The 16952-nt window shown below is 34.1% G+C and overlaps 1 protein-coding gene and 1 long non-coding RNA gene across 2 annotated transcripts; both read left to right on the top strand.

The window, feature by feature from the left end:
* The first annotated feature begins 5557 nt into the window (after positions 1-5557).
* LOC122275165 (vacuole membrane protein KMS1-like) lies at positions 5558-13103 on the top strand. Its single transcript, XM_043084140.1, has 8 exons — positions 5558-5964; positions 6896-7110; positions 10039-10117; positions 10429-10728; positions 11190-11335; positions 11886-12002; positions 12309-12488; positions 12608-13103. Exons 1-8 carry the CDS (start codon positions 5871-5873, stop codon positions 12782-12784), a joined length of 1308 nt encoding a protein of 435 aa, XP_042940074.1. The 5' UTR covers positions 5558-5870; the 3' UTR covers positions 12785-13103.
* Positions 13104-15686: 2583 nt separating this feature from the next.
* Positions 15687-16585, top strand: LOC122275160. The gene is made up of 2 exons (XR_006228493.1): positions 15687-16070; positions 16184-16585. It is a non-coding gene; the product is annotated as an uncharacterized LOC122275160 (long non-coding RNA).
* Positions 16586-16952: the final 367 nt, after the last annotated feature.

The raw sequence follows: 16952 nt of genomic DNA, 5'->3' as shown, positions 1-16952 counted from the left end.
TTTTTCACGTGCAAATTAAAGGGCCCTATCCATCCACCACGCCCCGACGAAAAAAATTAATATAAAGTAAAGATCATGAGAATATATTATTAGAAGTGGAATTACAAGGAAATGTGACCAAAGCGTTTCAAAATAAAGATTAGAAAAATTCTCAAGGCATATTTTTTTTTTTTAAACTTAAGTGATTTAGGGCATATTCTTTGCTTTAGCAAATACCAAAGCAAGCTATATGTTTATTACATGAACAATAAGACTGTTAAAACCTCAAGTTTCTCAATACTTTGTTTCTTTTAAAAAAGCAATCTATAAAACAGAATTTCCAAAAAAACCCGAGACCATTTTGATTATGTTACAAAAATTAGGTTTGCTACTATCTATGAAAGAAAATAAAATCTTAGATTGGTAAGGTCAGACACCACTCACACACATACACATATATATATAGAGAGAGAATGTCATGCCGGTTACGATTGTGAAATCTTTTTATGACTAGATCATTTCTTTTTTATCAATGTCCAAGTATCGAGAGCGTATATGCTATGGCAAATAAAACATTTCAAGATACAAGTTTTGTAACTTTTGTTGACAAAGGTTTTTGCTACAACTGAAAGTATTATAGATCTTTTGTCCTGCGTTGAAGATATTAATTTGAGACATAATAAAGTAGTTGCAGTAGCATTAATTCTACATTATATATATATACACATCATGACACAAATATATCTATGCACATGAATACTTGACACAAATATACGTATGTATGTATGTATGTGCATATATACAATTTGTTTTAGGCATGTTATATAGGTACGTACACACAAAGACAGATTGTCATTAGGTAGAATGCGACATGATGAGGCCTGAAAGTGGGAATTAGTCAAAATGGGTGTAGGGACACAGGTAGGATCGAACCAAATCAAATTAAGCACAGGAGATAACCTTTAAAAGTTTAATTCACAGCTCCAATTTGCTCGCGAAAAGGCTGCTTCTTTACTTGCCGAATATGTGCATCTGAGAGGCTCAGACAGACTATATATATATATATATTTCTGTCACTCGACTAAGACATATAATTGATCATAAACTATCAAATTCCAGTGGAAATCTCTCAACACTCATTTACTGACTCCACGTAAACAGTAGTTATATATATAGCTAATATTAATTATTTCGAAAATAAAAGCATGCAGTAGAACATGAAAATCCTAGACATTCATGGAATGATGCTCTTATTAATATAATCTATTAATATCAATATCTTTTTAGGCAGGCATAAAACATGGCATCAAAAGGATCGGATTACTGTCCTTATTAGAAAGTCAGATGGATAACCAATATCACACTATGCAGGTTAAATGGATTTTTTTCTTAAATAATATTAGATAGAGTTTTAAAGTGTACAGGTTTTGCGTATTACTTTTAAAAAAAAATAAAATTAACCTAAAAAATATTAATTTTTTCATACAAATTTCACATATATATATATATTTTTTTTTTAAATAGAGCGCGTGAAACTTGCTGATCTAGAATTGTATAAATCATTTCTGTATTTCTTCATTTTACTTGTTAAACCAATCTTTAATAATTGCCCGAGGTGACAATATAATTGTAGTTTATTTCCTTTTTGTCCCACGCGAAACACACCAATTGCTTTAATAATTATCACGAGTACAATATAATAAATTGTAGTGTTTTCGATGTTGGGGGGGTGGGCTCTAAGATTAAGTAGATGAAGTGGATGCATGCCTTGCATCAGAGAGCCCCACCATTTCCGAATCCGTTGGTTCAAGATATTACAAATTACTTTAGCAAACTGGAGTCAATTTAGAAGTCGACATACAAGATGCTTGAGTCTCCATTCTTATCCAAATAATCTCTTGTCCAATTATGTGATTCCACTCTTTATCATTATGTTTCTTGGTAGAGGAATTGGAAATCGTGTTAATAATTAATCGTGTTCGTGTAATGTTAAGTTGTGTATATTATATGATATAAGTCAACTTGAATACGACTCATTTTAATCCATTTATATAAATAGATTAAATTGATTCAAATAATTCATTTGACTTGATCAACATAATTTCACATAAAATTTAAAATCATAATATCTCTAAAAAATATATAACTAACTACATAAGTTTAAAATTACAATCAAAACATTAAAAATACCAAAATTACAATTCATAGAAAGTGTGGGAGCAGTCGTGATTTGTGAGAACTTACTCAACTGGAAATGAAGAGAGAGACTCAATCTATTTGAAAATGAATATGAGATTGTAAGGGAATCTAAGTTGGAGTGCGGTTTGAGTAGGGTTTTTTAATTTTTAGGTATAAGAGTAAAAATATAAATTTAACTTTCTTAACATCCGTTAAGCAATCAATCCGTTTTAACCTGAACTCATTAAAGTTAAATCTAAACGGATCAGTGTTCTTGTGGATTAACCTGAACCTATTAAGACTAAGGCTAAATCGACTTGAATGCAGTATTCATGTTGGATTAACGAATCGTGTCACAGATTGCTACACTTACTTATAACCTTATTTTATTTTATATTCAATATAAAAAAATATTAAATTATTTAAAAATATAAATTATTCGATATTGATGCCATGTCATTAAAATTACGACATGTCAATCACTTGAAAGGCCCATGCTCTTCGGCATATTCTCATGTCTTTAATCTTAAAAATATGCTGTAGAAATACTTGGACCCATGGCCATATATATTCTCATCATGTCTTTACATCTTATTGGGATGTTGATACCGTCGTCACAAAATTGTTTACATTGGGCCTGTACGCTTACACATTTTAATTTGCAGGCCCATAAAAAATAGTAAAAATTATGGTGCAGGCTCATCGGTCTGTTTCTGGCCCATTGGGCGACACAAACTTTGCTTGCTTATAACTATTGTTTTTTTTTTTTTTAACAACTGCTGTGATTGCCAACAAATTAAGAAGTGAAGGGTTAAACCTGATTCTTTTATTTGGAGACAGACCTTATACCATCTTGTCTAAAGAAGCTTGACATCTATTGGTTAATTAAAAGTCAGACAAACCCTTGCTTTAGTAATTTTAATGTTGGTGGTCCGGCCTGACGTATGGGCACAGTTATGACAACTAATTTAACTGTCAGTTTTGCAACCTGAACATCCTTCTGTTGTTGTGTGTTTGTGACATGAATTACAAATATATAATAGATGATATATCGGCAATTATCTCCTGGGAAAGGACAAAAACATTGGGTGAAATGACTTAAAATAATAGCTTATACCTTAGTATATGTTTAAAATAAGTAGGCAAACAAAAGCTGCAAATATGTTTTCGGAAATCCTGGAAAAGTTGTCATTTACTTTATGAAAATGATAGCATCATGTCAACAGTTTTTTAAAGATCATAAAAACGCAGCTAAAAGATTAAAAAAAAAAAAAATCATGAAAATTGCTTAAAAGACATTGTTTCTCGGATTTAAGATTTCAAGTGAAAAAAATAAATATATAAAGTGAACCTTACAATATATATTGATCGTATATTGTTATCTAAAATATCTATACAGAAAATAATAAATATTATAAAACTTATTTTAGATGTCTATCTTTTTTTTTTTTTTTTTTTATAATTTAAATATCTAAAATAATAGATGCATGCTTTTTGTTTTACAAAGGTGAACCCATCCCATGTATTTATTTTTTGACACTTGATTTTAAGGAGAAAAATGCATATAAAAATATCCAAACTTCTTTTCGGAAAAACATTAATAATATGTCAATATCTCAACTACAAGCGCGTATAATTGGGTGACCTTGACTTCCTTTCTTTCCTTATTTTTTCCATGTTTTTAGTTTGTTAATTAACCCCACACGCATCTGACAACAAAACGTGTGAATTTCGGAAAACCACCTTATCGAGCTTAGCCTCTTACCGGAAAATGACCCATCTATTAACAAATACACAAAAATTATTTTCTTAATTATCATTCTGTTCTTATTTCCTCAAATTATTGAAAAATTGTAGAGATTCATCATTTAATCTTTCTTTTAATAACATAATAATGATTAAAAGAATAAAAATATTATATTCAATCAGTCTTACATATTTTTTATGTAATTTATTAATATAATTAGTTGTATTATTTTTTTAAATATAAAATAATTATTTTAACCAAACATAAATGATATGTAAAAATAACAATACGTGACATAACTTAATTGAAATTTTGAACAAAAGGAAAGGAAGTAGAAATTGTGAATCGTGGAGGACCAAAAAGAAAACAAAACCGATGGAACCAAGGAAAGAATGATAAATAGACAGAAGGCGTGTCTTCAAATCAACCCTTGAGAGTGGAGCTTTGAACTTACACCTTACATACTGTGTTACCGATGGGATCACATAAAAAGGCATATTTCTTATTAGATCTTACTTTCGAAAGCATTTAAAAAAAAATGTTTCTAAAAATAAGTACAAGGAATCCATTTCTCCTTTAATTTACGATCGAGAAAATAGAGACATAAGAAAATAATTATTTACAAAAAAAAAAAAAAAAAAGAGTTCTCCGACAGCATTTCCGATTTTGTTCTTTTTAATTATTTAAACCTAAATAGAAACGGTTATTCATTCCTTGAAGAGATGGAAGTATAACGTCCAAAAAATCCTTTGCAACTTATTATTAGAAAGACACCTTCTAGGAAGGTGACAACTGACAAGTATGTCTCCTCTACATTTTCTTTTACTGAAAATGATCGAATTGAATGCTGAAAATCATGATTGAATGAAAATAATTATTATATATTTCTTCACCGAATAATGGGTATTCCCTTGAGTTGTAAAATTGTTCTCTCATACCCTAGTTTGGGAATATTATATATTGCTTGCTTTGCATGGTGAAGAATTTATTTACATTAAATTTAATAATTATATACATAAATTATTTATTTCAAAATGTTCAAGATTTTTCTCAAATTTTCTATATATCTATATAATAAAAAATGTTAAACATTATTAACTCCAATTTATATCTGGTTTAGACATAGTGCTGTATCTAAGATTATTTATTTATAGAGAATTATAATAGTAGTTAAAACTATGTTAGTCATAGAGGAATTTGTGTATTGGAAGAACTTCAAATGCAGTAGCTGATTTGTAATATGAGAATTTTTCTATATGTATCTGGTCATAGAAGTAACTTTCTATGACGAATGAATGAAGTCAATTTTATAAAAAATTATAGATATTAATTATTATGCATCTTTTTATGGAATATGTTATTAATATAATTGGAGGTATTGCTGCAATTTTTTTTCACTATTTCATAGGGGAAAAATAAATAAATCACTATTCTTTTGAATTGTTATTGGCCGGTTTGAATGTTGGGTTAAATTGAGATGAAAATTGAAAATGAAATAAAATATTATTTTTTAATATTATTATTATTTTTATATTCATAAAAATTAAATTATTTATTATATTTTATGTTAAAAATTAAAAAAAATTATAATTATTAGAAGAAATGAATTGAGGTAATTGAGGTAAGCGGAAAAAACTAAAGCAGCCAAAGTTTCAATTTTTAAAGACTCATTTGAGTCACTTTGTGAAAGAGGGGGTATCGACGAAGGCGGATCTCCCACCAAGGACCAAACTCCCTTCCAAAGTCCTCGTATCTTTTTTAATTTTTCGTTTTGTTCAAAACAAATTCAAATATGCGGAAAAAATCCAAAGCAGAGATGTTTGATATTTGACATTCAGGGAACTGATTCATGTTCTCCATTTTCAGCGATCAATCGGAGCAATAAACTCGCACTCACAGAAATTATTCGTAATTTCTTCTAATAAAATAAATTAGTATAGCAGAAAAAGGAGTTTCTGATTCTGGCATGTCCAGCGTAATGGGTTCGCTCAGAGGATCAACTTCTGCTGCTGCTGCTGCTCCTCCTCCCTCCGCTCAGCGTGGTGACGTTGCGATCTCAGGCAGGCGATTCTGATTCTTATTTTTTCATTGTTAATTGATATCTTTCATATTGTGTTTTCTCTAAAGTTTCGTTATTTAAAATTTAAAATTTGATTCACTTCGAATCTTTGCTTTCATATATTTTAGCCTTTCATTCATCCGTCTATGGGTATTAGGTCGTAGATTATGTAGTAAAACCTAGGCTTAAAAGTTTTCGTATCTGCACGAATTTTTGTTTTAACTTATTCCTGAATTAGCATGGGTAGTACTAGGTAATACCCAGAACTATCTTCGAGCTGATTTCTGAATTGAAAAGTGTATTGGGCTATCATTTGAACATATGAAATGTTCAGAATTTTTAAACACTTGTATTTGTATATGATTTGGGCTATGTAATAGTGAACAAAAAGCAATTCTATCGCTTTGTAATGCACGATTCAGAGGGTTTCCCAAGTGTGTGGTATGCAACAGGATTGTGCTAGGAATTGTTTTGCCCAATTTTAGTGGAGTAATTATCTACTAGAGGCTGTTTTTGAACTAAAAAAGATCCCTTCTTATAGATCCACGTGTTGTATTTTTTTCCTCGCCTCTGCTAATGGAATGGCCTCCTTTCAGGATTGTGAAAATTAGTTACGGGGATGGGTTTTAATCTCTCTCTCTCTCATTTTTTTTCCGTTGTTTTTAGGGTAGAAACTACTTTTGCAAAGACACTGGGATTTTCTGTCAACAACTTGTGAGAAAATTTTCGGTATGTTCTCATATCAATAGCGGTACTTATTATGAACCTACGTTAGTACTAATTAAAAATAAGTAGAATATTTTATTCTTACTCATAAAGAAAAGGCAGATTATCCACCTCTGGTACAAGTTCAAGGGTCCTACCAAATCTTGTCGGCTGATAGAAGTGTTGTACCAAATCTTATCGGCTGATAGAAGTGTTGTATTTTGCAGAACTCCAGGGGAGGCGGCATCAACAGGAAGTAGAAAATCTGACACTCAGAACACAACCCTTGAAAACTTTGAAGTTCTTCATTTTGGCTAGTTTTCAGTATGTTAAGCAGTTAATATTATATTTGCTTGCAAAAGGTGGATGGATAATGCTTTTGAGCACAGTAGCAGCAGCTAGTGCAATTCTTGTTGTTGCCATTGATGGCCCTCATGAGAAGGTATTTGGCCTTCTGCATTGCCATTGTTGCTTCATTTTCTTTGTAGCTCCATTTTCAGTAGCATGTTTTTTTTTTTTTGTGAATAAATGATCTACGTGAGACTATGTTTGTTTGGCATAAAAGGTTTCTCTGAATAAATATTTTAAGTGGGAGCTTGTTTTTTTGGAGAATCGCTAAGTTTGGCCAAAATTCTGAAATGATGTCAAAAGCACTTCTAGCTTTTCTATTCTACAGGAGATCATTCTCCACCACGTGCACTCCTGGCACCCACAGCAACCAAAAATTGAAAACTAACCAGAAGGAGATCTAGACCAAGTGCATCGTCAATGTTGGCATACAATCTTCTTCACCTCACAAATCATAAATCTTGCATAGAAAAGATTTGCACATTCTTAGGGTGTGTAAGCCACAGTCCATTTGAAAACAAGTGGGCAACACTTGAGACTGACATGAAAAATCCTAATTTTTATGGTATACTCCACTTGCTTTTTAAAGAACTACGTAGGCATTGCACACTCTAGAATTGTATTTAGCATTACTCATCTTACACCTCCTCTTCAGCTTTCGTGGTTGGTCTACAAGTCTCCAACCAAGGTCCCCTGCAACCCCTCCCTTGACCACCTCTTCTCCACATTCCCTACACGCTAAACCCCACCACTGACCAATGTTATCCTTTACCTCACCCTACACTTTTTAATTGCAAACCTCCTTACCCTATTATTTCTTTGATGTCAAAACTCAACCAGAACAACAACAATAAAAACAAGGAGAAGATGAATCCTCCTAATCTCATAGCTAGCAAGCTACCAAGAAGGGGTACACCAACCAGAAGCTCCACCACGATCAGGAAGCTGCCTTGTCCTCTGTGCAATCACTCCCTATCAAAGACGAGCTGCTCTTTGCCAACTGTAGTGATGTTCAGGACAGGGAGATCTTTTTATTTTTATTTTTTACCTAATTGGCACTGGATATCTAGGAACATAGTCCCAACTAATTGAAGGGAGAAGTCCTTTGAGATGTTGTCACTGATTTCTAAGGCTAGGCCAATGTCATTGCACTGACCGAGGAGTTGAGATACTATTATGTGTTCTTGTCTCTAATGTGCCTACCTAGTTAGGGCGTTAGAGTTGTAATACTGGCTTTGCCATTGATCAATATAATTTGTTTATTTATCCAAAAAAAAAAAATGTGTTCTTGTGTGGGGGGATGGAGAGAATCCACTCAGACCTGAAGAACATGGCCTGCCCTGTTCTCAAAAGAGATCGAGTTTACCATCCAGTGCATCGCAATAGCACAGACCAATATTGCAATTTGTTGTGGCGGATCAGGGGGTGGGCAAGGTCCACTGCCCCTGCTCTCCAAAAATATAAGTTTAAAATAATCCTTACAATGCATTTTAGCCCAAGCCTGTTTGTAAATCTCCCAAGATCTATTGACAAATTCCCGGGTCCGAGAAAAAATTAAAATATATTTTACCCAACTGCTTCTCCCAGAAAATTGTTTTGTTTTTTTAAAAGCATCTGCTAGACGTATGACACATTCAATCTATGCCCCCTTTTAGCTTTTCTTTTCTTTTATTTTCTTCCTAGCTTGCTTTCCTCAGGCCTTACCCAATGAATTTTGTGTTTATTTAGTACTCAATGTTTTTCCTCCTCCATCAGTTGGCTTGCTAAGGAGCAAGAATCAACCATTGCATGTACCCATTGAATATGTGATTATTAATTTCAAATTGTGAGTATATATTTTTATTGGCATCCATATCCATGCCTTTGTGCAACAGTGAGTTTTGTTATCGATATTGTAACAAACATAGGCTCTCTATAAGCGTATTATTTCGTATGGTGTATTTGTGTGTGTGTGTGTGTGTGTTTTTTTTTTTAATTATACTCTCTTGATATTGTACAAATCATTTGGATGGAAAGAAACGACCGTAGTTTTGAAGATCAGGAACACTCTAGATGATCTTAAAGTTTCTTTCTTCAATACCTTATTTCTTTGGATTATAGCGATAGACTTCAATGGGCTTAGTTTTCATGACTTCCTGGTATCTATCTCTAGCTCCTAATCAGGTGCGTTTTTCTTGTATATATCCTATGTACTTTGCTTATACCTTTTTTTTGGGGCATTAATTCCCTATAAGATAGACATGGAGCCTTTTTTTCATGCTTTTCGCTAAGGTCTGGAGAAACCTGCAATCAAACAATTAATAGGTTTTTCCTATGATGGGTTCAATTTATTTGGAACCTAACCTAAATGGGCACCTGGATTGGACTGAACTTTGTGTTATTGTTCTCTTGTCTTGTAATCCATTCCCCTCCCCCCCCCCCCCAACACACACACACCACAAAAAAAAAAAAAGACCCCCAAGAAGAATCTTTTTTCCACCCCTGACAAGTTAGGAGGGAATGAAATGGAGCAAAGGAAAGAATTTCTTGTTTCAGGAAGCGATTTTGTACCCAAAGAGGGTTGACATGGAAAGATTTTGCTTTCCATTTGCCAATATTTTCTCTCTCACCAAGCATCTCAAAATGGTGGGAATATCTCACTGAAAATGTTTTCAATCAAGTAGACGACATAAATTGATTAAGAATTCTCATTTGTTAACATGTGGCTCAGTTGCGTAGTAGGAAAACAGGGAGAAAATATTGACTCGTTAAGTTCATAATGACTCGTTAACACCCTAAATTTCTGCCCATATAGTCATTATGTTTCTGACTTGTCCTCAATTTCCTTGTACATTCTAAGGTTGGACAACCTGTTATAAGCTTAAAGCTCTTTGCTTTTTATGATTAAGATGATAAAGTCCATGTGATGTGAGTTTTGTTTAGCATCTCCTGGTGGAGTTTTTTAGCCTTTATTTTGTTCTTGGTAGTTGTATTCATGCTGTTTTCACTCGGCCATGATGATGTTAATGCCATGTTTCCGCAGCATGTTGAGGAGCTTTCAAGATATATCCAGTTTGGACTATGGTGGATTGCTCTTGGGGTTGCATCTTCGATTGGGCTTGGTGAGGAAAAATTTTGAGCATGGAGGCCATACGTTTTGGTGGTTGGATGAATTTTTGTGCTTATGTAAATAATGGATCACATAATTAATTGATCATAGGAGGCAATTTTTCTTAGTTGTCATAGCTATTTTATTTGGGGTAGGAAAAGCATTGACTTTTTTTAGTAGCTTGAAAATATGTAGATAGCAAATAACTTGATTCTTGATTAAGCCTTTTTTCAACTTTTCTTTCTCGAAACATCTCATGTCTTGACCAGTCCTGTGCTACTGAAGTTCTAACATCAACTTTTTATTCCATTTATTTTTCTTCAGGATCTGGTTTGCATACTTTTGTCCTTTATCTGGGTCCCCACATCGCATTTTTCACTATAAAAGCAATGCAGTGTGGCCGTGTGGATTTAAAAAGTGCTCCATATGATACAACTCAGTTGAGAAGAGGTCCTTCATGGCTTGATAAAGACTGCTCTGAATTTGGGCCCCCATTATTCCCATCATTACATGGTTTGCGCGTTCCAATTAGCAGCATATTGCCACAGGTTCAGATTGAGGCCGTTTTATGGGGTCTCGGTACTGCTATTGGAGAGCTTCCTCCATACTTTATCTCAAGAGCAGGTATGAGGAATATAGTTTTGGTGGTATATTTTCCTACCAAACTGATATTTGTGAGACATATATTTTACTTTTAAAGTGATACTTCTGGGAGTAACTTTAATTTCTGGGGCAGGGCCTCATTTGTGTGTGTGTGTTTTTTTCTTTTTTGTTTTTTGGCCGCCGGGGGGGGGGGGGGGGGGGGGGAGTTATGCTTGTTTTGGAGGACTCCATTCTGCATTTTTCTACTTATTAAAATGAATACTTAGCGTCTAATGAACAATCTGGAGCCAAAGTTAAAACCTTAATTGTTATTTTTGAGCAGCCTATGGGCTTTATTCCTTTCTCTTTTTTTTTTCTCTTTGTTTGAGAAGAGGATGAGACCCTTACCTATTCTTTACCCATAAAACAAAATGGATGAAACCCTGCAATCTAATTAAAATGAGTGCATTGCCATGGGCTTTACTCATTTTCAAGCATGTCAGGTGGCAAATTGGAGGCTATGGAAGAATTGGATGCCTCCTCAACTGAAGGCAAAGGAGTCATTGCTACTCGACTAAATCAAATCAAACGCTGGCTGTTATCACACGCGCAGCACTTGAACTTCTTTACAATTTTAGTTCTCGCTTCGGTTAGTTTGGAGTTTCTTTGGCTTTGTTACTGGAACTCTTTATGAATAGGATTGTGGGAACCTTTTGATAAGTAACGCTATATTTGCAATTATTTATTTCCCTTAGAATTCTTAAATAATCATGAAAAGAACATATATAGTGGACTTTTATTCCTTGTGAAATATTTATTAATAAATCCATTAATATCTCTATATCGCTGACTTTACTGTTTTAGAATTTACTTTTCTTGAAATTGTAAAACATCTTTTTCCTGAAGTTCTCGTACTTGAAAAGAACAAAAGAAATTCTATGACCTGAATCTTTGTGTTCTGTGTTGACATCTACTGTTTCATTCATAAATTTGACTAGCTTCCAAGTTTAATCTGAAACTAAGTTTTCCTTTATCTTGATCATATCACGTGGTATTTATTGTTGGTAATGCTTATATTAATATTTCTCATTTCTAATTCTGAGAATTTAGGATCTCTTGTAAACTTTTATATGATCCCTTCAAGAGCAAAGTTGTCGTTTTTTATTATGTAAGCTGCCAATTAAATGTAGTAATTTCAGGTGCCAAATCCTCTATTTGACCTTGCTGGCATCATGTGTGGACAATTTGGGATTCCTTTTTGGAAATTTTTTCTAGCCACATTGATTGGAAAGGCAATCATCAAAACTCACATACAGGTTTGTGAATTCTCATGTTCTTAAGATCTTATTTTTAGTTTGTAGCTTGTTTAATGTTTCTTTTTCTATTTCCGTATGGCCTTGCTGAGTGTATTGTTCACATCTTTACAACAGTTGGATAATCATTCTTTACAACAGTTGGATAATCATACTGCCATCTATAGCATACGTGTATAAATGTATATATGAAAGGGAGTGTGTATGTGTGTGAAAGGCTTTTGCTATCTCTGCAAGGTAAGCTAGATGCCCGGTGTTAATTTCATTAGCCCTAATGCGTTTTTTTTTTTTTTTTTTTTTTGTGTGCAGACAGTTTTCATCATCTCAGTTTGCAATAATCAACTCCTTAACTGGATTGAAAACGAGTTGATATGGATGCTCAGCCTTATTCCTGGTTTTGCTTCTGTCTTGCCCTCCCTTGTTGTCAAGCTCAATGCTGTCAAAGATAAGTATCTGACAGCACCTCCTCCCGGGGCATCAAATATCAAGGTACTCAACCATGGCATACAAGGAATGGTTTTGACGATATAGGGTCACATTACTATCATTTACAGACTCATCTAGCCTATTTCTTTTCTATATTTAGTTATCTTTTAAACCCTTCTCAGGTGAAGAAGTGGGATCTCTCATTTGCTTCAATCTGGAATACTGTTGTGTGGCTCATGCTCATTAATTTCGCAATCAAATTTGTGACGAGCACTGCCCAAGCGTATCTCAAGGAACAGCAGGAAAATGAGCTAAATGCATCGGCAACTGGGTCATCTACATTTGAACATTCAAATTGAATCCAACTCTTTAATTTAGGATGAAGTGTCAGCCTTACTGCCCCCAGCAAGTAGAATTAATGGAATTTTAAGCAAAGGCTCTCATCAGTGCAGACTAAGAACTCTGCGGCGGAAGTCCCTATGAGAAGCCTGTATAGAACTAGGAACACAATGGACAACAGGAAATAATTCATTTTTCCGTCTAGTGCTGGGGGAAAGCATTGTTTTGGGTAGTTCTTAGCTTACCGTTGACAACTTTGGAAATTAGAAACTGGAATCTTATTATTCTTTTGCAATGCAAACAGATCCTATAAGCTCATAAACAAGTGAGCTTTCAACACATCTGAGTAAGTCCTCTCTCTCTCTCTCTCTCTCTCTCTCTCTCTCCCCTGTTTAAAGATCATCCCCAATGTAACAGTATGTATTGAGTCACAGGCCCACGGTTTTATGGTAACCTACATAGATGTTGCTTTTAAAAAAATTAATTAATACTGGAAATCAGGCGTAAAGTCAATGGATTCTCCACTAAACAAGTTTTTAGTGGATGCATAATGTCATCTGGAAATGAGTCTACTGAATCCTACCATTCTTGTATATAGAGTATCACAGTTTAATTATAATAACTTAAAAATATATATATATATATATCAGTTATAGAGTCACTTCAGATTATCAAAGCCCCGACCCAAATGAGCTTCAATGATTAAATCATCAAAAAATAATAATAATAATGACCTGTTGGGGGATCCCGCCGATCCCCTATATTGTGATTCTTTTTTAAAAAAATATTTTTAACTAGCGAGAGTCTTAGCGGTAGGTTAAAGAAATGATTACGATCAAATAAAAGTGGTTTCAAAATATAAAGTACCCTTTTAATAATTTATTAAACAAATAGAATAATTAATCATGTGAGTTAATGGGTGTGCAGTGGCTATATATATAATTATTAAATAATATGAGGTCTACTAGAGGTTTCTTTTTCTTTTTTAATCACTATCAATTTTAGTGATCTTTGTCATCATATATTACTAGATATATGAACACTGCATCCGTTTCTTCATAATTAATGACATTTTAACCCACATATCAAATGTATAATTTATGGAAAGCCTATAACATTAATAATTTAATAATACTAGTCCCACTTCTGAGCTCCAGTTAATTTTTTTTATTATTATTTTTACTTTGTGATTAAAAAAATATTTTTTAATAATATTATGAATTTTTTTTAAAAATATTTTAAAAAATACTTGAAATTTTACTGACTAAGCATGCCGTGGAAGTTTCACCACCCTTAATAATTTAAATAAAAAAAATATTAATATCCTAAATTTTTAATAAATAATATAATTTATGTATAATGAACCACACAATAAACACAGAATGTGGTTACCGATCAAAAACAGGAAAAAGGAAAAATTGATTTGGACGTTTTCCGTTTTAAATAAGATGTTTGTCAAAATGACGGTGCTTCAGCTTCTCCCCGCGCCAAGACGGACACTCATCATGTGCTAAAGGGACAGGGCAGTGACCGTGACTAAAACTTACTCTAACAACTTGGTACAATAGTGGACCCCACCGGCATAAAAAAATAGAATCAAAGCCATTTGTCCACGTAGTGGGGGCCACATTTAAATGGTGGTGGGGCGGCGCCTATATTTTAAAGAAGAAAAAATAGTAAAATGTAGGGATTGTAGAGAGAGAGAGAGAGAGAGAGAGAGAGGGAACAATAAACACGCAATGAAGGTTAATGTGGACGGAATTGTGGAATTTCAGGGAAGGGAAAGGATGACACTGACAAGGGTCAAGGGGTGGGTCCCACAACACCCCTCCTCAGATTTTCTAGTTGCGATCTAATATGTAACATTGTTGTCTGCCATCTGGACACGTTTCTGTGACATTGGGCCCTACTACCCTCTCCTTCCTCCCCACGCTTTTGCCACATTTACTGACTTCTGGATACTGTTTGGAATTTGGATGGGGGAGAAAAGGGCAGCGCTAGACCTACCGAAAAAATATCTCGAAAAAACCTTACAAATGCACCTTTTTTTTTTTCAATTCATTTTCTAAAATTCTTAAATTATTTTTAAAATATTACTCCGTCACTTTAAAAAATTTACTTAACCACTAAATTAAAAAAAATAAAAATAAAAAACATTCAATAAAAGAAAAGCTCTCGAATCCGAAAGGTTTAGCATTTCTCAAGAAAAAAAGATCACTCTCTTTCTCATAATATGTAATATATATTAAAAATATTATAGCTACAAAAATATTATATAAAATTAAATTCGTAAATTGATGTGATTTAATATGTACGTCAGGTTGTAAAGTTACTTTTATTATAAAATATATCTAATGAATTTCATGAAACCATAACATTTTGTATGTTTATTTTATCTAATCTATTTGTATTTGTAACAATTCTCAATATACATTACATTTACCGACTAGGGTTGGAAGGCACTGATCTTGCCACCCCGCATCCACCACCCTGGTTCACTTGGGAGGCGCAGGTTCAAGAGGGGGCAGGCTAGACCCAGTCTCACCTCCCTCCACACTCCGCACTAGGGGTGTATAGAAAACAGCCAAACCTCCATCAATAAAAATCGACTACCAGACGTTGGAATCGGTTGCCACCAGTGAAGAACCGGTTGGTTGGCTGTAAAAAGTTATGAAAACCGACTTCGATCAGTTCAATCCTAGTTCGACCATGTGGAAAACTGCCAAACCGACTGACTCTATAATTCTAATTTTTTTTAAAAATAAACCTTACTCAAAACGATACCGTTTCACATAAGTTTAAATATAACGACATCATTTTACTAGTATAAAGTACACGAAACATAATTAAAACGATAACGTTTGGTATAAAATCAAACGGCGTCGTTTTATTTAAAACGTATGGAAAAAATATGTACGAAATGACAACGTTCCACTTAAACGAGGTTGTCTTCTTCCCAAGTCCCAGACCTACTTCTCTGATCTTCTATGCAACTCTCTCTCTCTTTCAAAACAATCTCGCATTTACATGAATCGAACACCGACAGAGAGCCGGCAAAGAATCGCCATAGTCGAGATAAACGATTTTCCTCCTCTCCAATGGATGGATTCGATCGGTTGCCCCTCCATTCTTTTATACGTTGGTCGACATAAGTTTTGCCCAAAAACCGCATTGATTGTGTCGGTTTTCACCCCTTTTGATGGTCTCTCTCTCTGCGAGAGCCTCTTAGAACCTCTCTCCCTCTCATAGTCATTGTGGTGGCGCGGCCCACATCCTTGTCTCCTCCTCCTCCTCAACTCCTTCTGGGTTTGCTCCAAGTTTTTATTAGTTTATATTTTTTTTTCCTTATTTGTTGTGTATTGTGTCATAGATTTAATTTTGTTGTGAATTTTCTATTTTCTTTGAAATCTTTTTCCTAGTTGTCATCGTCGTCGGTAGATGAGTGGGCGGTGGACAGGAGGTGGACGAACTAATGGTCTGCTCCCGCACTCTGGCAAACGGACAAGGGACCCTGCCCTTGGATGCAGTGGGCAAAAACCCTCCTCTGCCCATGCGTAGGGGGGTGTTTGCGGATAGCACCCCTGGTATTGACAATACTGCTAAGTAAACGTTTACCATATTTCATTGATTGATTGTATACATAGAGCTGTCTCTGTCAAAAGAAAAACTGAATAAATACATTAATTAAAACAAAACAAAACAAAACAAAACCTTGGAAGCATTGTTTTATCGACCAAATTAGTTGAACTTAATTTTGAAAAGACAGGCAAGCTTGTAGACGCATGTTATTAATCATATCAGGAATTCGGAACTTCATTTCATAAAAACAGGGTCCGATACATTAACCTCGTTTTAATCAAAGCGAATTGAATTAGGTGTTCATTTGGTTGCTTCTTAATTAGCGCCCATCACAAATATTCCAACTTGGCTGTTGGAATATTCAATGAAATCTTGAAACGATGTTTGCCAGATTTTACTTAATTAATTGATCTCATGACCCTCACCAACACCAATAATAGTAAGACAGACAACTCACCTTTATTTTTTGGGACATTTCCCCAGTAATCAATGCCCCAACTCTATAATTAAATTCCCCTCCCCTCTTAGTATGCGACTTCCGACGAGCGAATTACTCGAGAAAGATAAAGCGCAGAATATTGCAGACAGCGATCGAGGAGGATGAATATT

The sequence above is a fragment of the Carya illinoinensis genome, chromosome 1 (genome assembly GCF_018687715.1).
Source record: "Carya illinoinensis cultivar Pawnee chromosome 1, C.illinoinensisPawnee_v1, whole genome shotgun sequence".
NCBI classification, from domain to species: Eukaryota; Viridiplantae; Streptophyta; class Magnoliopsida; order Fagales; family Juglandaceae; genus Carya; species Carya illinoinensis.
This window is presented reverse-complemented; position numbering and strand designations above follow the sequence as displayed.

What these genes read in the sequence shown, in the direction of transcription:
- LOC122275165 (XM_043084140.1), top strand. Translation starts at nt 5,871, where the DNA reads ATGTCCAGCGTAATGGGTTCGCTCAGAGGATCAACTTCTGCTGCTGCT. An exon ending in TGGTGACGTTGCGATCTCAG is followed by an intron (nt 5,965 to 6,895) that starts GCAGGCGATTCT and finishes TGTATTTTGCAG; the next exon opens with AACTCCAGGGGAGGCGGCAT. An exon ending in CAATTTTAGTTCTCGCTTCG is followed by an intron (nt 11,336 to 11,885) that starts GTTAGTTTGGAG and finishes TAGTAATTTCAG; the next exon opens with GTGCCAAATCCTCTATTTGA.